At 37.1% G+C, this 26,322-nt stretch overlaps 1 protein-coding gene across 1 annotated transcript in view; it reads left to right on the top strand.

Moving 5' to 3' along the window:
- The window catches only part of LOC125267649 (astrotactin-2-like), a 458,853-nt gene that overhangs the window by 325,295 nt on the left and 107,236 nt on the right, over positions 1 to 26,322 (top strand). Inside the window, exons 12-13 of the mRNA XM_048189494.1 lie at positions 12,229 to 12,395; positions 12,610 to 12,798. Of these exons, the coding sequence (XP_048045451.1) occupies positions 12,229 to 12,395; positions 12,610 to 12,798 (356 nt within the window). The remainder of the gene's footprint in view (positions 1 to 12,228; positions 12,396 to 12,609; positions 12,799 to 26,322) is intronic.

Raw genomic sequence — 26,322 nt, 5'->3', positions numbered from 1 at the left:
ATTGTAAAGACATGGCGGTTAGCTTGTTTGACTCATGCTAACAAACAGTACTTCCAACATGCTAGTCATGTTAGCAGTGAATACCTACATGCTAATAACAGTTAGCTAAAGGTTAAAACATTGTAAAAAAAAAAATGCCAAATAGAACATATTAGCAACATGCTAATCATGTTAACATAATGCTAACAACATATTAATTGTGTTACCATAATGCTAGCATCAGCTAATCATATTAGCATAATGATAACATCAACTAGCAAAATGCTAATCATGTTAGCGTTTTGCTTAGCATCATGTTACATTCATGTTAACAATATGCTAATCATGTTAACATTATGCTTAGCAAATTATAATATGATTAGCATTTTAGCTAATGCTAGCGTCATATTTCATGTTAAAAATATGCTAATCATGTTAGCATTTTGATTAGCATCATCTTAACAACATGCTAATCGTGCTAGCAATGAGCTAATCATGTTAATATCTTGCTTAGCATAATGTTAGCATTATGTTAACAATATGTAATCATGTTAGCATCATGCTAGCCACGTGCTAATCATGTTAACATCTTGTTTAACATAATGATAATATGATTATCATGTTGCTAGCTGATGCTAGCATGATGGTAACAATTAGCTAATAATCATATTATCATCATGTTACAAACATGCTAATCATGTTGGCGTTTTGCTGAGCATCATGTTAACAAAATGCTAATCATGCTAGCAAAGTGCTAATCATGTTAATATCTTGCTTAGCATCATGTTAACAATATGCTAATCAAATGCAATATGCCACTTGCTAACCATGCCGTTTTGACTCAAGGCAGTGTAGTTGCGCATGGCAAGCACCACTAATTTTTTTTTTCAGAAAATGTACAAATCTAGTTTTTAATAATGCTAATCATGTTATACTTAATGCTAGCAAAATGCTAATCCTGTTAACATCATGTTAATCATATTGGCATCGTGCTAGACGTGCAAAATGTTAATAATATTATCATTATGTTAACAACATGTTAATTGCGTTAGCATCATGCCAGCACCATGCTAATCATGTTAACATCTTGCTTAGCATTATGCTAACATGATTAGCATTTTGCTAGCTAATGCTAGCATTATGGTAACAATTAGCTAATAATCGTATTAGCACCATGTTAGCATCTTGCTTAGCATCATGTTTACAACATGCTAATCATGCTAGCAACATGCTAATCATGTTAGCATCTTGCTTAGCACCATGTAGTTGCGCACAGCAAGCGCCACTAACTATTTTTTTCAGGAAATGTACAAATCTAGTTTGTAATAATATTTCACAATATTACTGTTTTATGTTTGATCAGATAGATGCAGCCTTGGTGAGCAGAGTAAACTTTTTTGGACATGTTTTATTTTGTGGCCATTTTCTCAAACTGTACCAGGTTCTCCTGCTCAGTCTCATGTAATGCGACAGTAAGTTTCTTTGAATAGTTCAACAGTTCAACAATAGTGTGACGTCACACACTGTAACTTCTCTTGTAACTGTAATTAACTGTAGAGTATGGCTACTACAGGAAAATACTGTAAATATCATGCTAAAGTCTTTCAGCCTGAGGCATTTCCCCCTTTATTAGACCCTTGGGGTTTTGTGTGTGTGTGTCGTGTTTTATGTGTTAAAAGTCCATGCTTGTTTTTATTTTAATACAATTCCTTTGTAAAGCATTAAGAAGACACATTTATTCACACGTAGGGACCTTTTTCTTCCATATGTCAGTTCTGTTTAGTTTTTGAAGGCATGTATTCTTTCATGTGTCTTTATCTCGACTGCAAATGAAACAGCTTGTGTGTTCGTCATTTGAATTTCCTCCCTGGAGTTCAAGCCAGGTGTGTCCAAACCATTATACTGTGGCGATGGCTCCCTCCTGTGCCATTAGCATAGAGAGAGAAGATGGTTCCAAACCTTTGAAGGGCGGAAAAACAAGAACGCCGGAGAGGGATGAGGTGATGGGACGGGCGACACAGAGAGACGGCTGAATTATGAGCAGAACAGAAGGAGTGGACGTGGAAGAAAAGTGAAACGAGATGAAGAACAATGAGAGCAGAAAATAATGAGGCGACAGAGAGCAACGCACTTGTGCAATCATTATTCTGAAGGACTTCTTTTTTTTTTTTTTTGTAGACGGACTGTGAATTTTTGCATATCATATATTTTCCCTATCAACCACCAAATTAGAGTAACAATCACCTTTAGCATGTCATTCGGGTTACTCAACAGTTCACTTTATAAGGAACAGCAACATGATACATGCTTTAAATGATAGTCTGACCCTCAGACACCAGCTGCAGAAGAAAACATCTGTCATCTCACCATCATTTTATTAATAGGCCACCAAGACAAAAATATGAACAAAGCATGGCATAACTCAAGACTGAAAAGAACAACAACACCTAAATAACACAGTAAAACATTAAGCCGTAATTTGCATGATTTATTCATGCTGTGATGCATGCTGGGAATGTCTTCAGCACCACAGACATCACAAAATAACAGATTTGTGCAGTGATTGTTTTTGTACAGTTTCAGTTTTCAGTTGCTAACATACTTTCTGCAGTCACATTTAACATCGAAACTCTAAACACAATTAGCACGACACCTGTTGTGGCCATACCATTAACACAATTCATGTCGTTTTCACACAAAATGCAGTCAATTAACACGTTTCTAAAAGGCTTAAATTTTATTTTCACACAAGACCTAATTTTCCAAACCACTAAAACCTACTTTTGCAACAACAGCAGCTCAAAAGTTTTGGAAAAGAATATACAAAACAAATACTGAAACAATTGATAAGCATTTTTAATTAGCAGATCACTGAAATATTGAGAGGAGCAGAGAGAGAAAATAATGTCTGGGTGAAGGAGAAGAATAGTTGGATCAGGACAAGGGAGAAGAAGAGGTATGGGAGAGGAGGAAGAATGTGTGCATTTTTATGTTTCTGCGGTTTCTGCCATGAAATAGAAAATAAAAAAGGTAATTGTGACTTTTTATCTCACAATTCTGACTTTTTTTCTCTCAATTCCTAGTTTATATCTCATAATTCTAAGAAGAAGAAAAAAAGAAAAAGAAAAGACAAACAAAATCAGAATAGTGAGGTGTAAACTCACAACTGCAAGAAGTAGAAAAAAAAAATAGAATTGTGAGATAAAAAGTCACAATTACCCTTTATTCTGTGGCAGAAAAAAAGCTTCCATAATAACCAAAGGCCATGTATGTTGGATTTGTTGTTGATCAATGGCAGCAATTTCAGGAAAAGCTTCATGTAAAGCTTTTACTACAACGATTCCACTACCACTGTTCCATATATGCAGAATATGTGCTCTGCGTAGGGCACTAACTACCAAAAGGACACCATCCCACCCTCTATGGGCAACATCAACACCACACACCCTCAGAAAGAGATTTCAACAGAGGGTCAACTGAAGTTCTGCAGAGGAGACCCATGTGACCAGTGGCTGCCCTGAGCAATTCTGTTACTTTCCTCTTTTTTTCTACTGTACATTCTATAAAGTAAAGACTTATTCACTTTTTGATAGTATGTTGCCAAGAATGCACACATTCAACACTCAACCAAAAATGTAGAATGCCTATTTCTACTTTAACTGCAGTAAAAGGAAACTGAATTATAAAAGCAATGGATTTCATATTTTCTGCAGGGAGAACTGAAAGATGACAGTAATGCAGTTTTCGTAATGCCTTCATGTTAGTGTTTTGACAGTCATTGCGCTTTGATTGACTATAAGTTCATGTTGGAAAGAAAACTAGTGCTAGTGTTTTGACAGAACGACTCGATTTTGAATCAGGTTTGCTGTGTTTTGATAGAGTTAGTATGTGTTGAAAAAGGTTTTTAGTGTTTTGAAATGTTTGTATTTAACAAAATATGGTTTTGGGAAGAAAATGAACTATTTGGCTAATTGTGTGATGTATGCGTGTTGCTGTGTTAAGAGTTTAGAAAAAAAAATACTTTAAGTATTGGTAAACAACTGTTAGCAATTGTAAAAAACTGTAATTGTGCAGATGCATGTTGGATTATTTCAGTTCCACATTTGTGTCTCCGATCACATCAGATTTTGTCTGGCTAGTTTTGACCAAAAATCCCTTGGGAAAGACACAAGAAATGTCCTTCTCCATTCAAAGTAGCTGTTATGGATGTATGTATGTATGTATGCGTGTATGTACAGTATGCGTATGTATTTATTTATTTATTTTACTTTTTTGGGGGGAAGGGGTGCCATTTAAATTACAAGTAAAAAACATAAATTCAAAAATGATTCATAGAATTATGGAAACACTATATTTTATTCAGTTTGATGAAGAGAAAATCTTTTGTTTCAATCTCTTTTCACAACATAGATAATGATGTTTTTGACGCCCACATTGCAGACTTTCAACTTAACGCTGTGGAGAAATTAACTCCTTGTGAACTTTTGTGATTGCCTCAAACTATTCGACAGAAAGATAAAACTATTGTTAGATACACACAGAAACTCAACACTGTTCCATTCAACCCTCCAAAATAAAAGTTTAGATTAACCTGAAGAAACTGTGACAGAAATATATTACTACTGCGCAGTAGAATGCACTTCACAAAACAATAATAAAATGATTAAAACTTTATTTTAAAAGTCATTTCACACATTTTCTTCCATGTTTTAATTTGTTCAACCTCTCCTGTGCAGTACTTTGTTTGCCAAAGAAAACTGGAATTGTTCAATTTTAATTGGATTACATTTGAAAGATTAATTGAATTGTTTATGTTCTATGCCTTCATTTGATTTGATTTGATCTAGTTTTGACATTAAACTTACAAAACAAATTTCTGAGGGGGGGTTCATATGGTCTCATTGTAAAAATGCATAAATAATTCAAATGAAATTAAACCATTAAAAATTCATTCGATCCCTTCCAATCCAGAAAAAAAGAAAAGAAAAAAACTGTTCCAGAATCCAGAAAATCTAGAAAACATGGATGCATGAAATGCATAAATTATTAAAATGCAATTAAACCATTAAAAATTCATTCAATCCCTTCCAATCCAGAAAAAAAAGAAAAGGAAAAAAAAAAAAAAAACTGTTCCAGAATCCAGAAAACATGGATGCATAAAATGCATAAATTATTAAATAAAATTGCATAAATTATTAAAATGAAATTAAACCATTAAAAATTTAATTCGATCCCTTCCAATCTAGAAAAAAAAGAAAGAAAAAAAAAACTGTTCCAGAATCCAGAAAATCTAGAAAACATGGATGCATGAAATGCATAAATTATTAAAATGCGATTAAACCATTAAAAATTCATTCAATCCCTTCCAATCCAGAAAAAAAAGAAAAGGAAAAAAAAAAAAAAAAAAACTGTTCCAGAATCCAGAAAACATGGATGCATAAAATGCATAAATTATTAAATAAAATTGCATAAATTATTAAAATGAAATTAAACCATTAAAAATTCATTCAATCCCTTCCAATCCAGAAAAAAAAAGAAAAGGGAAAAAAAAAAAAAAAAAACTGTTCCAGAATCCAGAAAACATGGATGCATAAAATGCATAAATTATTAAATAAAATTGCATAAATTATTAAAATGAAATTAAACCATTAAAAATTCATTCGATCCCTTCCAATCCAGAAAAAAAAAAAAAAAAAACTGTTCCAGAATCCAGAAAATCCAGAAAACATGGATGCATGAAATGCATAAATGATTAAATAAAATTGCATAAATTATTAAAATGAAATCAAACCATTAACCAAAACTGTTCCAGAATCCAAACAATCCAGAAAACAATTAAACACAATGAATGAATAAACAAAACAAAACCAAAAAACAGATTTGACAGGGCCCTAAAAGTGTTGTTCAGGAAAAGCACACACCCAGTTGTTAGCATCCTTAATGATATCCTGCAGTCATTCTCTAGATCATAAATTCCTCTTTTTTTCCCCATGTTGGCACCATCTGATAAGGTCAAGTTGAGATCTGAAGAAATTGGCATGTCGGCTGCACATTAAACCATTGAAAAGAGGTCTAAACTCACACCGCAGTGTTCACAATCGGCAGAGATGTGCACAATATGAGATATTGCACAAAAGGCTGCCATTTCAATTTCCGCTCCTTTAATAGATTAATGAATGCGTGAGCCACAGTATTATGTGCAGCAGATATCATCTCCTATCTGAGGCGAGGAGCCAATGGGGACAAAATAACAAAACAGCTTTAAGAGTCATTCTCCTCCACACAATCTTTTGTGTCAATCTGATTCTCTCTCGTTGTCAGGTTTTCACATTAATTGCCTTTAATGTTTGCAGAAGCGTGTCAGTTTAAGTTTCTAGTTTTGATTGGCATGTAAAGATGATTAAATGACATTTCATCATTTGGGGTGAACTAATTATTTATGCAATTTCCGTTGTTTAAGAAGCTTCTTTTGGAAGCAATAGTGCAGAAGAATATTATAAAAGAGATCTGCGTACATATTTTGCCAGATACTGTCTGTAAGTGTGTCTGCCACTCTTAAACCGCAGGTCAAACATCACTCCAGAACAGCTTTATTAGGTCATGCATGTAATTCCAAAGCTTAATAATGAGGGACACGCATTCATTAAGATGAAGGCAGCCGCTTAAATTGCACAGTGTCTGATTAAAAACCTGGAGGTGATTAGATTGACTAATGAGAGTAAACACAGAGGCGGCAGATTGTGCCACGGAGGTTTCTCTCTGCCTTCTGTTCTGATAGAGATCACGACCGCTCGTCTTTATGGGCGACCGTTGAGCATTTTACATTAGCACTTTAGAAATGTGCTGAAACTTCTCAAATGACTCAGTCTTCGCTTACACTGATTATTTAGTGATGCACTTTTTTCACAAGTGGCAAATTGGAATGTGTGAATTAATTAATACATGCATGCATGCATGTATGTTATTTTCAAAGGCTATTATTAAGCTATAAGCTATTTTATGACTTAGAGAATGACCAAGTCTGCATTTATTTAACAGTAAATTACTGAAAACAGGAGTCTATACAGGAGTTTATTTCACAAATGCATAGCTAATTGCAGTCAATTAAATATATTTTTATAAGATTTCAAATAAGAAAATATATTGCAAGGAGTTAACTGCTAATATAATTTCTAAGCTTATTTTCTCCAGAGTCAGCTGCATATAAAGAAAGTCCACTAATCACATAAATAAGAACACTGATCAAAATAGCGGTGCATTATTTGTTGTTTTATTTTGCTTTTTGGTTTGTTGATTAATTTGCATTCTTATGTTAAATTTGTTGCTAATTTATTTTTAAAAAATCATATTATAAAGATTGCAACCACGCCGCTTTTCATCACGGTGTTATGAGTGATGTGTATGACATGCAATACAGTGTATATGGAATGCAGAGTCAAACATTAGTTCATTTTCTCCATGTAATACTATTGCATTGAGTATGGTTCAAAGCCTTTGCCATTCAGCAGTGTGATATGGTTTGTTTTCTTGCTATCTTGCAGTATTTCAATGTAAAAGCAACGTTAAATGTGGAAAAATCCTGGCAATTTCTTTATAGTGTAAAAGAAATTTACTTTCAGGAAAACCTCTCATCTAGATAATTGTATTAATGTAAGTACTTATTACAAAATGTCTACCATATTGAGGGCATGGTTGTTAAAATAACTAAATTTAGAGAATATGCTGGAGTTTTGGTGAAAGAACACATGTATAACCTGAATGACAGCAGGTTTTTGGCTTTGCTATATATAATGAAATGTCATGAGTTTGGTGCTTCGAACACCCAGTGCTTCTGGGAGAATGTTAGAGGTGCCAGCATATGTTGAGTAGAAAGACCGAAGCATCCATAAACAGCACTGTCATGAATATTATACTGCAGACGCAGGACTGATGTTGTCCTTTGATCCTGTCGCAGGTCAATATGAAGAGAATCTCAGCCTATATTATCATATGTTGTATGTTATATGATTTAGTGCACTCGCCCTGCCGACCCAGTTCCAGTATGCGGTATAACTTATGCATGAAAACACTACAAAAATCCCCCCACACCCACTCTTAAAAATAAATAAATAAATCTCCCACTTATTTTCCTGGTGTGCTTTGAAGCGCTGCTCTCTTATTTCTCACTTGATGTTGTTGTTGCTTTCTTTGAATTCATCCAATCTAAGGCCTTTGGTCTTACGGTTCACAGTCTCTGCTGACTCTCTGGGACCGACCCTGTGTGCAGAATGAAATATCTGTCCTTCGCTATCACATCTGACCCGAGAGCGTCTTATGGTCTATAAATATGAATGCAATTATTTGTAATTTGAATGAAGCTCATTCCCAACAAACTCTCTTTACTGTAATACAAAATAAATAGAATCTTAACGGTTATACACAATAGACTTAATTTTCATAGTGCAATATTCATTCATTCATTCATTCATTTTCTTGTTTATTTTTTTCTTGTGATTCAGGGGTGTAATTTTATTCATGAGATTCACCGGCCTGAGCAACACCACAGATCCTTCCTTTCATGGTTTTTCATCCACTCATGAAGGTCTGTAGCACTTCTAGATAATAAATTACGACGGAAACACTGCCAGACAACAATTGCCATTTCAGTGGATCAGATTTGTGTTTGCTACATATGTAAGTATATTCATATAAAACATGCAGACATTAATGCTGAGTTCAAAGCAGCACGCCTGTATAATGTCATCATCAACAGATAGACTCCATCATATGTTATCTTCGAGCACATTCACAGCTCCCGCAGGACAGATACGAGATACATATGTAATGAATGTGAAGTTTGTCGAGCGCCTCTGGCCGATGTTGACTGTCATCTTATTCAAATATCTCTTTCATTGACTATCTTTCTGTGCATCAGTACCAAAAACACTCTCACTGAAGATTCTTCAGTATGGGAGCCCTCAAGCAAAGATTTAACATCAAGATTTAGATAAAACAGAAACTGATTATAAAAGAGTGCTACCTTACCTGTGATAGCCTTAGAAGACACACTCACAGTCCTCTACACCTTATTGTGCTTTAAGGCCACGATATACTTCAAGAATGAACTGTGAGATAGTTTCGAACAAAATCAGGCCAAAACAAAGTTTGTTACTAGAAAAGTTTGCGCTAGCTGGGGAACACCTTCAAACTACCATTGGTCGGTGGCGATTACGTAATAGTTGGGTGTGGCTCTGAGGCTCCGCCTTCTTTGAGGTGTAAATCTTTTCCAGTTCATTTCTTCTGTTCAGGCCGTCGAGGTCAGACGCGAATGAAAACATGAACACTCTGAAGAGCTGCTTTATAGTAGAAACTGAAAAGGTGATTCTAATTGAAAGCGACACTGACACTGTTTTGTCATGTTTAATGCTGTAAAGCTGCTTCTTTAAAGCAATTTATTATATAAATAAATGTGACCTGACCGGAATGTCGAATTGCAGAGCTGGTGCAAACAAATCAACATCGCTATGATCAGATGCTTTCTTAACTGCTGTTTTCTCACCGCTGTCAATTTTGTTATTTTGTAAATAAAGAGGAAAGTGTCTTGACACATATTTACATATTCATTGAAACGCCGCTCTCAGCTGCATCAGGGATTTTCGCTAACAGTCTACTGGTATTTCAAACTTCTTTTTACCCCTTAGTGAAAAACGGAAAAAGAACTTTTCGCAAATTCCAAATGTTCAACTTTGTGTGTAAGTCATTCCACACTGTTTGTGCACCATTCCGAAATTGGATTTATAAATTTCGACTGATTCTATTATGAGTGCACTTGCCTAAATTACAGTAAAAGCATTCGCGCAAGTTGCGAGCGTCAATTTAAACCACCAAAACGCGTCCGATGGTACCAATAATCGTTACCGATGCTCAAACAGCATCTTGGGCAAATGTGGCTCAGCTGTGTGAGCAGAAGCGCTGACGGGTGTCTGGCAAGAAGTAGAATAGTGTACAAATGTATTCAGGGTTTGCATTTGTTCACTACAGTGTTGTTCAGTGCAAGATTTTGATGTTATTTGAGCTAAAATAAAGTAAGGGAAAATATTTGCACTAACTGTTAAAAACTAATACTCTATATAACAATGATAGAGACACTGCTGTTTACATTTTTTAAGTATGGCAAAAATATTGTAGTTATGAAAGTAAATGAGAAATAATTCAAAGGAAAGTAAATTTTCAGAAAATTTGCATTTTCTTGTGCTTGAATGTTAAAATGGCCCTCCTATGAGGTGTCAATCACAGCAATGGCCCCCAGCCAATTTGAGTTTGAGACCCCTGCTCTAAGTCCACTTTTTTTTATGCCCTTCCCTCGCTAACTTTCCCCATCTCATTCACTTGGATGTAAAACTTTGCTTATATTGCATAAGTGCCCACTATTGGTAGAACCCTTGCGATGTGCTTGATTAGCGCTTAAAATCGTATTCACACTTCAGAATCTCGTCGGAAGTAGTAGGTCAAGGATGTGTAACTTCGGTCCTGGAGGGCCACTGTCCTGCAGAGTTTAACTCCAACCCTGATAAAAACCTCACCTGCCTATACCTTTCTAACAGTCCTGAAGACCTTGATTAGCTTGTTCAGGTGTGCTTGATTAGGGTTGGAGCTAAACTCTGCAGGACAGTGCATGGCCCTCCAAGACCGAAGTTACCCATCCCTGTAGTAGGCCATCTGAGTACTTTTTTTTTTTTTTTTTACTTTGGCATTTTTGCCTTTATTATGATAGGACACTTAGCAGACAGGAAGCAAAGTGGGACAGAGAGGGGGATGGGATCAGGAAAGGTCTGGTAATCGGGACTCAAACTCGGGTCACTCAAAGCGCAACAGCTCCATATGTCGGCATGCTGCCCACTAGGCTATCGGCGTCAACATATCCGGGTACTTTTTGCCTACTCTTTTATGTACTGTGAATTTGAACATACTTCTATGGTCACATACTGTGTTTAACCTACTATCTAGTAGGGAAGTATGTGACTTCGGATGCAGCCTATGTCTAAAAGTGGAGTTAAACGAAGCCTTAGTTTGTATGTTCTTATTTCCTGTGTTTAGTCGCCTTGGTCTCCAATCCTAGTTTGTTTCAATAGTAATTAATTATCATCACCTGTGAGTTCCTTGTTAGGGCACGAGCACTGATGGTTACCGTTTCTTCTTATTATTCTTCTTCTCTATAATGAATCACATTTTTGAGGGCCTAAACATGCTCAAAAACACATGAAACTTTGCACACACGTCAGAGGTGGCCTGATATGGGTTTCAGAATAACGTGTGGAAGAATGACTCGATAGCGCCACCTGCTGGCAACAGGAAATTGCATGCTTTACACTGTAATGCACTCCCAGAAACACATTTGAATATGCCATGAAGTACCAGACATGCTAGAAACACGCTAATGTATGCGATTTATGCCACGAAACAGGAAGTTGTTGTAACTCAGGCATACAGTGTCCGATCTGCCCCAAACTTCACATGTTTGATAATAGTCCTGACCTGAAGACATCTTAATGGCAATATTCAGTTAAAGTCAAAGCGCCACCTGTTGGCAGCAGGAAGTGTGGCACGTCAAAATGACTTTGCCATAATTCTTCTATATTTACCCGCTTAAATGCATGTCGCCCACTGTTCACTGTTTCCCCAAGGCCACCGGGTGTGATGGACCTCTAAACGCTGCTTGCAGCTTTAATTTACCTTTGTATTCAATGCCCTCTGTTTCTTCACTCCCTGGATGAATATTATTTTTGCATTTTTTTGGAAAAAGCTGTCGCATTTTGCCTTCTTCCCCGGATATGTTCTAGTTATATTCTTTGCTATTTTTCTTAATAAAAGTAAAGCTGCACATTAGATCCTCGTCTCCTCTTCCTGCCCCGCTGTGACACAAGCATCCTCTACTTTTGTAAGCACCATGCACATTTTCTTTAGAAAGTATAACAATCCAATTTGACTCCCTCTTGCCTCTGAATATGTGGGCTGGTCAGTTTGACATGTATGTTTAATGGGTGTCTTACCGAGGCTGTGGCTTTTTCCCTGAATTCTATGGTGCTGCCTTGGCAACCCTAATTAACACCCTTTCCTTCCTGAGAAACTGCTTTGTTCATCACATAATAATGTCCCACTGGGAATACACGCTGTCTCAAGAGTTTGTATTGTTACCTGGTAACAGAAAGTCCAGACCAGCACGTAGATGTTGATTTCTGTGTCCATCTCTCTCATCTCAAATCATTTTAGTGCCCAGAAGGATTGAGGCCCATGAAGGATGGTTCAGGTTGCTATGACTACTCGCTGGGTACAGACTGTACGGACGGGTTCAATGGAGGCTGCGAGCAGTTGTGTCTTCAGCAGCTGGTTCCTCTTCCTGATGACCCCACTTCCAGCAATGTGCTTATGTTCTGCGGGTGAGACAAAATACAAGTGCATGCATATTAATCCAAGCACATACATAGATATAGTGTACGTCCATCCAGAGGATAGTGTAATTAATACTTTTATTCACCACAAATTGATCAAAAGTGAAAGACAATATCATATATTCAGTTTACTGCAGTTTTATTGGCTGAATGAACTCTCAACACTGTCACTGTGTGTTTGTGTATATCTGTGGTCACTCAGGTGTGTGCAGGAATACAAGCTAGCAGCTGACGGACGCTCTTGTCTTCTTCTGGCCGATCACTGTGAAGGACCCAAGTGTGCGAGACAAGACTCACGCTTCAACGACACGCTCTTCGGCGAGATGCTCCGTGGGTACAATAATAAAAGCCAACAGGTGATCCTGGGACAAGTCTTTCAGATGACTTTCAGGTGAGTTTTTGCCTTTGTGGTGTAAGCTTTATTTTAATTGAGTGCAACCGTCAGGGTCTAGATGTAAAAATCCCATTCATTTTCTCTATACAGAAGTAGATTTTTAACAGTAACCTTTGAAAGAAGAAATACGGGTTTGTTTGTTATATGCATTTATATGTTTCTGCAGAAGCCGCAAATGTATGTAATTGTTGTTTCGGTTACCATAAAAATGGAAATCATGGTAAAACAGCTCAGCAGCCACCGTTATTCCCATGAAGTGACATAATCGAGTCACTGTAAATGCTGATGTTCTGATGTTCTAGCTACAAGAACATATATATTATATGTAATATATGCAACAAAAATGTAATTAAATTTACGTATACTTTCATGATCAGTTCACACTAGTTATTGTACACACAAATGTTTAGGATCGGTACACACAGGGCGTCGGTGTTAACTCTTCTCATTTACTTTGAATGGGTGACGTCATGCATTGGGTTCCATTGTGTCATGTCAATGGTGTTGCTCGTGGCAGAAGTTGAAAAAATTTCAAGCGCCAATGCAGGCGTCAGCAAATCAGATTGCATTATGCAAATACCCTTGCTCAGATGCTAGCCAATTGCACCAAGCTTTAAACATCGACGCCAACGCCCTGTGTGAATGCAGGATGTGGTTCATCTTGGAGTTGGTTGGTTTGGTGCTCTTTACTGAAGTTTTTTTTTTTTTTTTTTATCCCTATGGAGAAAATGAATGGAAAAAAATAGTCACGCTTGCGCTCCATATATCACATTTCTCAGAAAGCCTGACGTTTAAAGGGAAATGAAATTAATTTATAGCCTAAGCCTACACAACTGCTTTCATGACCATTTGCAGCTGTCACACTCACTTACATTAGATGTGTGTTGTGGCCCAGCAGTTCTTCTGATGAACATAAAACACTCCATCTTTATTAACTCATCAGTGTTGTGTGTCAGCGCTAATCCCAGCACTACACTACCCCCGGAAAACCATTTCACTTTCTGAAAATAAAGACAGATGCTTCGTGTGGAAAGACACCTTGGCTGTTGTACACAACTCACAACCCACTGGCCTTAAACTAACAATTATGATGTTGTAGTTTTACGTGGAATGTTCTTATAATTGTCACGGTGTGTTTGCATTGAGGATGTGTTTGAGCAGGATCTACTGTAGTTGCAGCAATAAATTAACAAACACTCTAGAGAGATCAAGATGCAGGAACAGAACAACCACTTAAAACTGAAATTAGAACAGACAAGGAACTAAATAAGCATAGGTTGCTGTAGGGTAACAGACAACTAGGAAACTAGGGGCCGTTTACATAACACCATTTTCAACTACAAATGGAAAACTTATGCATTTTGGCTGTTCATTTACTCGACAACAGTGTTTTGGGCGTCTGTGTGAACGGGGATGGTTCTGACAATGTTATTGTTTGTATGTGAAAAATGCAAAGGAAAAAAAATCTGTTTTTACTACGTTGTTGTCATGTAAACGTATCCTAAGTCACACACTAGGAAAGGAAGACAGGAAATAAACACAGGAACTTACAGGAGTTTACATCTTGCAATTCTGACCTTTTTTTTCTCAGAATTGAGAGATATTCACTTGCAATTGAAATAAAGTCAGAATTGCAAGATATAATGTCAGAATTCTGAGAAAAAAAAGTCAGAATTGGGAGTTTATTTTGTAATTTTGACTTTATAACTCGGAATTGCAAGTGAGAGAAAAAAAGTCAGAATTGCAAGATAAAAAGTCGCAATTATACCTTTTTTTTATTCAGTGGCGGAAACAAGCTTCCATTGAATTGAGTGTTTAAATTCACATTTTTTTGTGAGAAATAAACTCAGAATTGTGAGTTATGAAGTCAAAATTATGAGCTGTCTTTTTTCTCAGAATTGCGAGTTTATTTCTCGCAATTCGGACTTGCAATTTCAATTAAAAAACGTTTTTTTTTTTTTTTTTAAGTATATATTTTATCCTTTTGACTAGTATGATTGTTTTTGGCTGGTCCCTGAGGTGTACAATCACTTGCTGCTGCTGTACAATATAGCATTCATGAATTACCTGTAGCAGATCTATACAGGTGGAGCTGGGGAAGGTGGAGGGTTTCTGAAAGCGCTGGAGCTGCTACAGCAAACACTGACCAAATATTGAAGGTTGAGCAGTGAGCTCATTGGCTGCTGATACAGCAGGAACCAATCAGCTGTGTCCTATGGAGAATGATGTGATTGCAAGAAGATTAAGGACCTATCAGCCTGTGCCATCTAAAATTTGTATTTATGACAAACATCGGAGATGCAACCATGTTTGGGAAACAGTCATGACTTGCTAGTTAGTTTCTACAACGATGCATCATACAGTGGTTAAGCTGCAAATTATGACGTTGCATGGGAAACGCATCCCATTCTTGTTGTTTCATGTATCAACAATTAGTGGCCTGTTTAAACCTATTTAAATCGTTAAAAAGGAGTAAATGTAGTGTCATTTTGGTGTAGCTAGATGAGTTACTGAAACCAGTAGCCTGCTGCATTAAAACATTTTCTAGGTCTGTGCTTTTATTCACTGAATGGTTTGGTAAAGCTCAAAGAAAGGGGGAGATAGTGCACTTATTTTCAGCAAGAACACAATCTTCTCCACAGGCCGAAGGACAGCCGTGGATTACATTTTTCAGAAAAGCTCTGCAGTGATTTGTTGTGGTCTTCCTTTATTTTCTGTAGGCAACAAAAGAATGTTTGAGGCGAGTGTGATGACCAGAGGTTTATTTCAACATGTGTAACAACAAATCTGCAAGATTTGCAACAGATTTGTAACAACAAATCTGCAAGAAAACGTTGTGCTTGTGTTGTGTCTGTCATCTTAAGCTTGCTCACTGGGTTTTCTATGGCAGTATTCGCTGTAAATCTTCTTTGGATTTGTATTTATTGTGAAAAATGCTGTATAGATATATTAGTTTTTGTTTTTTTGTTTTTTCTCCTCAAGTTTATACTGTGCATATTGGCTTTAGTACCTTTGTATTAAATAATTGCAATTTATTTAACACATTATTAAACATTTAACGTATGAGCATCACAATTGGAAGACCTGGCATCAACATGTTTGAAATCCCCTGATTAAAAACATCATGCACATGTTGGTTTTCACACCAACTTTTGAGCAAAAATGTGGAATAATATAATATGCATGCTATATTCCTAGTCTGAAGAGTGTTTACACTGAGCATTAGCTTTGTGTGAGGAAAAGACCCAATTGAAGCCATTATTTGTTGCTAATTTTCCCCTCTGATATGCAGTAGCAATCCCAATGTTATGGGTTTGATTCCCATGCAACAGCCAAACTTAGATAAAAGTGTCTGCTAATTATTTCCATTAAGTTCTAAAAACATTATTTACTACATATTCTCCATTTGTGGTTCTGTCTCAGGCCTCTGTTTGACCCTCATCATGCAGTTTTTCTCTCGAGGGGTTCATGTCCTCCACATCACTTCAGCAGATGCTTTGATATGTAGATGCAGCTCTTTACCAACTTCAAACCCAATGGCAGGAGACGTGACTCAGATCTGATGCGGCCTGAAGGGCTACAGATGCTTTCGATCACAATTTTACTCATGATGATAATGCTCATCAAACGTTATGCCTCATATTAGTGATATTTATGCAGCTTTGGCCATATGCATCCATGGAAACAGTTTGTGGAAATTAGTCATTAGCGGCAGAGTGCCAGTAATGATATAACAAACAACATTCAGGCAAATTTTATTTGTGCAGAATGGAACATAATTTCTGATGATATTTGCTTTTGGGAAATTAGGGAAAGGGTTGTTTTGTTTGACTTAACATCAAACAATGGCAAAGTTTCCTTGGTAACATTTTTGTTAATAATGTTTTTTTTTTTACTGTAAGCAGTTTTATAAAACCTGAAAATCTCTTCGTCTGAGAATGGCCTTCACGGGTAGATGCTCTTTCAGCTGACACGCCTTTCCCAGCATGCCTTTCTCTTCGGGCTCCTCAGAGATCTGCATCCGGACGGCCACATTCAGTGCCGCCACAGAGACTAATAGATATTGACATGCCAATCTGAGAAAAGAGGCTCGGAGACTCCTTCTGACCTCAGCGTTTCCTTTAAAAGGCATTCAGTGAGGGACAGGAAAGACCATCCATCAGAGACGACGTGCTTTATAGCTGATTTTTTTTTTGCACTGAGAGAGATTGAGAGGGATGGCAACACATTTCTTCCGTCATACCGCCTAACGCTCAAGTTTTGACAAGAGTCACAGCATTGAATTCAAAGGGAATTAAAAGCCAGAGGTTCCAATTTAACTAAAAAGAAACTGTAAATCTGAGAATTTCTGCTGCTTCTTTTAACTAGAAATGTAGTATTTGGATGGCATGCGTGCTGCAGAAGAGAGTAATTCGATTAACTAAAGTGAAACCGTCACAGGAGGAAAAGAGCAGCTGGAGGCAGTAATATTAAGAGAGACATTTACATATTTTACATACAGTATGTAAGATATTTAGACATTTACATATCCTAGTCATTTAGTTCATTTAAATAAATGAATAAACACAAATCTCAGTTACAGAGAAGTTTCTATTTAGAGTGTTTCCTTCCACACGGGAAATCTTCAGACGGGAATTACTAGAGTCAAGTGTTTTACATATAAAATATTATTCATTTCGATGGAGAATAACAAATTTGGGTCAGAAAACAAGAAACTATTACATGTATTAAAGAAATGGCTTCTGCTGCTGAGATATTTTCACTGACAGCTTAACTGCATAGATCACCCAAAATAGAAAGCCATTTACTCATCCTCAAACCATTGATTTTCTTTGTTCTGTGTATTTTGAAAAATGTATCATCTTCTTTCTTTCCATAAAATGGAAGTCAGTGTTGTGTGGACTCCATTGACTTTCTAAATATCTTCTTTTGTGTTCCAACGAAGAGCACAGTGTGCAGTTTTACAGCTCTGGTCTTAAATTGTGGCACCATTGACTTAATTTACAATAATGACACTTTAAATAAAGTGAACTGTCGTTTTATATGGTGGGCACATGATCTCTTCCTGTCTGTGGCTGGTTTCCAGATTTAGACTGTATGTATTTGGTTGTTTTCTTTTTTGGCCAATAAATCCATGAATTTCGGTGAGTGAACACATTTTTGGCTGATAGCAACCAGTCCTGATGAGATTGTATTGCACATACAATATCCAACCTTACATTAGGGAGAAATTCTTCAGGTTTTTGGACTGAATCATGGCACAGTGTGAGCCATTATCTACAAATGGAGTGGTAATGGACATTCACAGGAGTGGCCAACCTGCCAAAATGTCTCCGAGTGGACAGTTGCACCTCATCATGAAGTCTGAAAATATCCCAGAAAAACTTCCAGAGAACTGTGGGTCTCTCCATCATCAGCTAATCTCAGTTGTCATGACTGTGCAAAACTGGACTTAATGGAGGAACTAGAAGAACCAGAACAACCAAGTATCTGACATTTACTAAAACACAGCAACATGATCCCCAAATATCTGAGACAATATTCAATAAAAATAAGTGGAACTTTTGGAGGGGAATACAGCTCTTCCCACTATAAGAATGTCGTGCTTGCAGTGAAACATGACGATGTAATGGTTAGGGGAGGCATCAGGAGGGATTTAATGATTCTATAATGGTTTCATCAGTACTTTTGAGGAAGAAACATTTGGGAAAAATGAAATGCAACTATTGTTGCATTTACCTTCTTCAGCCATCTGCTTTCAATAATGACAAAATTTCAACAGAACAAATCACAAATTCATTAAGATTCTTGTGAGAGATGTGTTCACAGAGGCTTTTTTAGAAGCAGCATAAATACATTCCAGTAACTGGTGTCTTAATTATGTATAACATAAACATACTAAACAAAAATAATTGAATATTTGATGGATTAAAAGCATTTTTATCATTTACTCACTCTCATGTAATTCCCTCAAGATTTTTGTTCCATCTTTTGAAAGTCTACTTATTCAACATTTCAAAACCACACCGGTGCTTGACGTACAAAGACCAATGATGGTTTGTTCTTGTGCATCAAACATGTCCGGTCATATGGAGTACTTTTATAATGAACTTTTCATTTTCATGAAGCTTGAAAATGTTGATCATCGAAGAACACATCAGTGGAAGAATGCAAGAAAACTTTTAATGCAACCAAAAGTCATTAAGCATTTATTATGATTCCAGTATTTTATCAGGTTACACTTTATTTTGATGGTCCCCTTTAGACATTATTTTGACTATAAGTAACATTGCACCTACAAGTCAATTAAAACTCTCATTAGACTATTAGTCAAGTATTAGTAGACTGTTAGGTTAGGGTTGCAAAATTGCTAAAAGTTAGTAGAATGTCTAAAGTGGACTATCGAAATAAAGTTTTACCTTTATTTGTTTTCAAAAACTGCTGCCTCAGTACCTGATTTGCTATTGTTGAGGGAAAGCATGAATTTTATTGTATGTTAAGTCCATCTGTTAATGATGTTAAAGCATGATCCAAAGCAAACTCTCTAAGAAAAGTCCATAAAAATACAACCCAATGTACTGTGTTAATATGAAAGAATTATCCGTACTGGTTTTTCATGGGTGTTTTACCCGTATTTTGAATTTATGCATTGGATTGATTGAAGGAAATGTCCGTAAACTTAAATGCACTGATATTATATGGTTTTTTTAAGTGCAGAAAAATATGTATCTGGCTAAAAATAATCAGAATTGAAGTGGTCTGATGGTCCTTTGGTGAGGATGTGCCAGTATCCTCTCTAAACAGCTCATGTCCGAAGACTTACCGATCAATGTCACTGGTACCGCAGTAATGCAAAGAAGAATGGGCAATGAATCCTCTGCAGAGGCACGCAAGTCTCATATCAAATTATACAAAGTGCCAGTCAGTGTCAGCCATTGGCATTAAGGACCAGACATTAACTTTAAATAAATCTTCAAGAACGAAGTAAACATTACAGCATTGCAAGTTGCCCTTACTCAGATTCCCTTTGTGCAATACTACATTTCAAATGAAAATTACAGAGAATCAAATACATTATCACGTCACTGTGGTTAAAAGTGACATCCTACATCACCCCTCTAGATGTGTCAATGAGCAATTGGCCATTTGACAACTCCAATTGTTTGCTTTGAAATGAACTCAATCACTTTTGAACTGTTTTTCACCTTTTCCAAACTAAGCGTCCAAGCAGGTCACATTGAGACTGTGGCGCTGTCTGCTGGCTTTCAATGTAATCACGGTCAACCCTTCTCAAAAAGAGAAAGTTAATTCTACAGCGAGTGCCAATTATTTCCTGGAAGCCTCCCTGATTGTTTCCAGAGCAAAGCCAGTTTGAGGACGGAAGCAGCATTCTGTCTGGAAACCACAAGCAATCACATTTCAAGTCTGACGTAATGGCTCTAATTTTACCTGATGTAGGGGAGGTTTCACCCGTGCTGGCCCGGAGGGAGACGCATCCCATGGATGGATAAGCACTGATTTAATGTCTTGGCCTTGCTGAGCATGTTAACCTGTGGACTAATCCAGCTCTTTTTAGAGTTGTGGAGTTTATTTTCTTGTAGTCTGAAAACCCTCAGCTTTTTATGAGGAAATAAACTGTATGAATACAAAAAATGGAACAGTACTATGGGAGTGTATGTGTAAATGCCAGAACAAGAACAAAAATGGACAGTTCTCTCTTGCATTGAGTATTGTGCAACATAACATAACTGACAATGTTCAAGATCAAATGACCTTCTGTTGGCCTGTTCTGATAATCTATATATAATCCAGCGTTCTCTGCTGTGTGAGATATGGATCAGTAATTTTGCATCCTCGTTTCCTCGCTCCTCCGGCCTCGAGCCTGTGACCCGGAAACTGATCAACGTCTGCCGTGATGAAGGATGTATCAGTTGTCTAATAGCACTGTGAGGAGCTGAGAATCGAGGAAGCGAGGAAACACTGGAGCATCCTTTATAGAAGTCTTTTACGTTTAAACATTAGACGCATTTATAAATTATCCTCCCCCTTCAGTATGTCACAATAATTTTAATAAACCATATATTTCAACAGGGCAACATTTATTATGAATTCCTACATCACACACAGTTTTTTGCTAATCTCATGTTAAATCGAGTACCAATAGAGTAGTACATCCTTCATATCTCCGAAGAGTCTTTAGTTTTATCAGATTTATAAAAGACAGATACAGCTGTACCGCTACTTTCCAAAAACAGTCGAGCTCCTGGAGGCGTGGTGTGGGCGGAGCTAAAGAGTCATCATCACATTATCCCTTTTGATTCACTCTACGCTCGTGTTGTTTACATTATATGCACTTATGTGCCAACAAAACACAGTCATTTGATGCAGTTTTACTTACCGCCTGTGGTTCTGACTCATGACCAGGATCTTTTACTGCTGTGACCGCTCCATATTTCAGTTTTAAACGATCTGCAAATCCAGCGCCTTGTTTATAAAATATTCGTCACCGAAATGCCAGGAACAAACAAACACACTTTCACGACTCAGTTGCTGCCCAGAAAAACATACTGCATCCTCTATTCCCTAAACGCTGCGTTCTTTGGGAAGCTGAAGGTTATCTTTCCCTCACAACCAAAAGCATACTTCTTTGGTGACATTGTTGATTTCTTTGTTTCTCTAGCAAGTCCTGTGCAGCGCTGCCGAAGACTTCCATAACCCAAACAAAGCATGTTGATGGGCAGCTCTTACTCTCGCTCTGGGGTGAGTTTCCCAAAAGCATCGTTGGTGAACCATGGTCGTAAGTCCCATTGAACTCTATTGGTAATGACGGAACTTGCGACCATAGTTCGCTTTGGGAAACGCACCCCTGGCTGTTTCTTCCGGGAGAAGAGTCCATATAAGGAATTCTGCCCTTTATGACATCATACAGGGCCATACTCTAAAAAAATGTTCAGAAACTTATACAAACCCTTAAGGAGTGTATTTGGCACAGAAATACTCGTTTTTTGAAACTTTGGCCATCTTAAGCATGAGAATCCAACTCTTTAACAGTGTAAATAAGTCATAATGCATGCATTAGACATCCCCTTTAATTAACTAAAACCTCAATAACATAAAAGCAGATCCCTTGAGTGCAGCTGATGACATTTCGAGTGATGAGTGAACAAGAATATTCCAATTTACAAATATGACTTCATTCGATTCCTTAATCCTCGTTTCCTTTTCTTGCATGCTTCCCTCGCTTCCTAAGGGAGGTGGATGTACAAAGCAAGGAAAGGAAACAAGGATGCACAAATAAAAAAATGAGAAGCACCCAATAACGAGTGAAAACAAGTGGAGGAAATTCTCTCCCTGCTCTGGAATTGTCTGTTCTCTGCGGTTCCTACATACCTTATTATTGATGTAGGCTCTTAGGCCCAGACTAGTCATTGGGAATTTGGATTACTTATAATTCCGATAATTTCCGAAAATGGTATTCGATAATAAATCCTGAATCGGTTTTAACTAGCAATGCTATGATTCAGCTCACCTCTGCCAAACGGTTTTGAACGGAGTAATTGATGTGAGTCAAGGATGGAGAGGAAACGGTGGAGCAGAGAGAGAAAAAGCAGCGAAATATAGCAACATTACTAACCTGGGGTTTCCCGAAAGCATCGTTAGCCAACTATGGTCGTAAGTCCCATTGAACTCTACTGGTAACGACGGAACTTGCGACCATAGTTCGCTGTTGGAAACACTCCTGTTCAGGGCTTCAAGTGCAGGTCGGATTCATCTGTAAATAGGCTGATGTAGTTTTGTCTTTATTAACTTACCTAAGCATTAAACTGCTGGAAAATGTTAGCAGTAGCATCCCATTACTGCTGTCACTCAAAATACTGTATACCTAAAGGACATCATTATTATCTGTTGTAAAGTTACAGTAGTAACTTAGCAGACAGATATCCACATTGATTTATAGGGTGCGAGGAAGCTAGAGCTGACGATAACACAAAAATACGAGACATAATAATGCAATAATATGTTCAGTATAAGGATTTTTGGTCCCACTTTATATTGTGGCCTTAACTGCTATGTACTTACATTTAAATTAATCATTTGATACAATGTACGTATTGTGTACATACATGTTTTTACATTGTAGTTATATTTTTAAAACACCTGCATGTAATTACATGTATAATTAATTTCTGTAATTACATTTAATTTACAACTAATTACCCCTATCCCACCTCAAAAGCAGCAAAAGTATTTTGCAATTCAATATGAACCCAATAAGTACACTGTACCTATTTTTTGATGTAAGTACATAGTAGTTAAGGCCACTTAATATAAAATGGGACCGGATTTTTTTCTATAAAGATATTGCCATGATGTAGCCTAGTTGTTATTGTACTAATTTTGACATTTAGGCAATTTTCATCGACACTGTGTGTCGACAGTAGGTATTTTTGTTGGGGTTTTTTTATGCCAAAAGAGGGTTTTCTCTGGCCCAAGCTGTTGCCAAATCTGGCCGTTAAAATAAACTGGGTTAATGCTTGTGAATTTGGTAAACAGTGTGCATACTGTATAGGATGTATCAACAATCTATGTATTTCAGTTTACTCAGTTTAGGCATTCGTTGCACAACAACTTTGTAGCAGATAAATGCGAAAAAATGATATCAAAGTTTGGATTAAAAAGCGCTAAAAATGAGTCAAAGACTCTAAAGGCATTAAAGCGAAGGGTTTTACAACCAAATTTTCTTCACACAGCTACAGCACTGGGGTTCATCTTGAAATGATTATTGCAACATGAATTATTGTCTGTAATGAAGCTGGAGCAGAATTATTACAGAAGGTTATGAAGAGAGTGAGGAATGTGCTGTTGCTCTTCTCATACACTTTGGTCTAGTCTGACATGCATAGCTGGTTTCATTTAGATTTATTTCCCTTGGCAAATTTGGTCTGAAATATAATGGATGTAATATAACTTATACTCACAGTCACACTGTGGTTAGTAATATGAAATTACCTGTAGCCTTTTGCATGTGTTATTGCTTAATTCTAATGTTCTAAAGCATATTTTGTACATTTCTGTCACCAACAGGTCCAAGACTGACTGTAATTAGACTGTTGATCACAAGCGAAAGCTTTTGCAGTAGATGACAGCGAAATAATAGAAAATGGCTGAGCCTCCAGGAAGCACTAAATCAATATGTGACTGAAAAGCAAATGAGAATGCCGTATATAAACTGCTATGAATGCAGGAGAGCTGTACTGTAGGCTACTAGTGAACACGTGTGCCTTGAAAATAGACAACCTGTAACCTGTTTGAAAAAAAAAATCTTCTTGGATATTAATTTATTCAGAATGAGGAGTTCTACCATGTGGACGAGAAAAACGTGAAGGCACCCCGGTAGCCGATATCTTTCGAATTTCTCTTCTGGGGCCGTGAGTCAAACAGGCCCAGATTTCATTCCAATCGGCCTCTGTTAACCTTGTCTGATAGCTGCTCAAACTTCATTGGCCGATGGCGGACGTGTTTTTTGAGATGCGTCAGTGTCCTTATAGACGATCATGGCACCTCGGACAAAGACACTGTATGCCAATTTTCAAGTCAGTCGGACTAACGGTGAAGTACTTGCTGATTTTTTTTCCTGTTATAGCACCACCAAGTGGCCAGTCACTGCATCCTTTTTCATGCAACCACAGAATGAGTTATTTTAGGGGTTCAAGCACGTAGATCGTAATTGTTAAAATTTCTCCCGTAAAAGTGATCGAGCAGACCAAACCGTAAGTCATAAAGACTTGAATCTGTGAGGGCTGGTAGTACTCACTAGCCTGGTAATACCAGACTCTGCTACTTCACTTTCCATTTTACATTTTGGTGGCCCATAGAGACCGTGAATTGAAATTTCAACTTTTTTTTGATAATTATTGACAATCAGACTCTAGAAAATCTTGCTGCACTGGTTTGGTTCTGATCGGGTCAAAAACCTAGGACTAGTTCACAAAAGTAGGTTTTTCAAAAAATCCAAAATACCCAAAAATTTTGCCATTTTGTACTTTTCACTGCTGTAGCGCCCCCATCAGCCTGATCGGGGCAAGCCGTGGTGACGTTGTAGACGGTGTGAGTACTTAGCCTGACTACGTCAAACTTCCTACTTCCGCTCAATTTCATTTCGCTTCTGTACTCAGTCTGATACAGCGTCAGAGCTTTGTGTTTGCCACCGGTCTGGAAACAGCCGGGCCAATCAACGAACAGAGGGCGGGCTGAGAGCCGTGACGTAGATGCTAAGCGCCGAGTTTTACATTGCAGGTTAGAGAAATCGAAAACCGAAACGACCGCGGAAATGGGAAACGAGACACGGGATGCAAACTTCGGGATGCATTAACTTCGCATAATCTGCAAAAGTCGTTTACAGCCATGTTCACTCCGGTATTTCGCTCACATCATCATGTGTTTACAACAGGTTTACAGTGGAAGTTCAATCATAGATTTGCGTTCGATGCATGATGTCTGTGCTTCAATGCGGCTGTACAGGCGGATAACATACGTCATAACTAAACGTATCTGATTGGCTTACGGGTAACCAATGATTTTAAACTTCAGACAAGCGTCCCCTAGCGAGAGAGAAAACACTTCTCTATTATGCCATTCCAGACTCTGTCTACGAAGCAAAGTGAAGTAGCAGAGTCTGGTATTACCAGGCTAGTGAGTACTACCAGCCCTCACAGATTCAAGTCTTTATGACTTACGGTTTGGTCTGCTCGATCACTTTTACGGGAGAAATTTTAACAATTACGATCTACGTGCTTGAACCCCTAAAAATATTAACCCTAAATACGCAGAATTCAAAGGCCTCTAAATTATCAACAAAATTTTTTTTATTGTTTTATAATTTTATACAAGATTTATTGTTGAAAGGCATTTGAAAAAATTACATTTTTTCCTGACAATGTCAGGCTTTACAGGGTTAATATTACTGTTTGAAACATTTCAAAGAGAGAAAAGAAACTTCTTGGATATTTCTTGATAAACTGCTGCTTTGCTCATGATAGAAGCATTGCATCGCAAAAAAAATGGCAACAAATACAACTGTATGTCAAGTCAAGTCACTGTTATTTATACGACACCTTTTACAGTGTAGATCTAAAGATGTACTCGTTCAAAATAATTAACTTAAACCACAATACATTTTCATTTAATTGCAGTTAACATGCAATTAACTCTCTGAAAACATTGCATGGTACATTATTTAAATGTATTATTTTCATAATAAGCACTCTTTTCAAAAGCATACTAAAGTGTAGTTCTTTTTCACAAGCTCAGTGAGATTTACCTCTTTAAAAATTATGAATTGTGTCCAATAAATGAAAACATTCATCAAGATGTGCAGCACAGCAGTGATGGCCAAGCTGTTATTTTACTCATTCTATTATAAAAAGTCTGCCTGCTAACATCACACACTCATTTTAATCAACGGATTCATATTGTGGAATGACTTCGCATTAAAATAGCACCATTAAAGCAAAGAGTGAA

The sequence above is a fragment of the Megalobrama amblycephala genome, linkage group LG4, assembly GCF_018812025.1.
Source record: "Megalobrama amblycephala isolate DHTTF-2021 linkage group LG4, ASM1881202v1, whole genome shotgun sequence".
Taxonomy (NCBI): Eukaryota; Metazoa; Chordata; class Actinopteri; order Cypriniformes; family Xenocyprididae; genus Megalobrama; species Megalobrama amblycephala.
The sequence above is the reverse complement of the archived record's forward strand: the minus strand, read 5'-3'. Positions and strand labels throughout refer to the sequence as shown.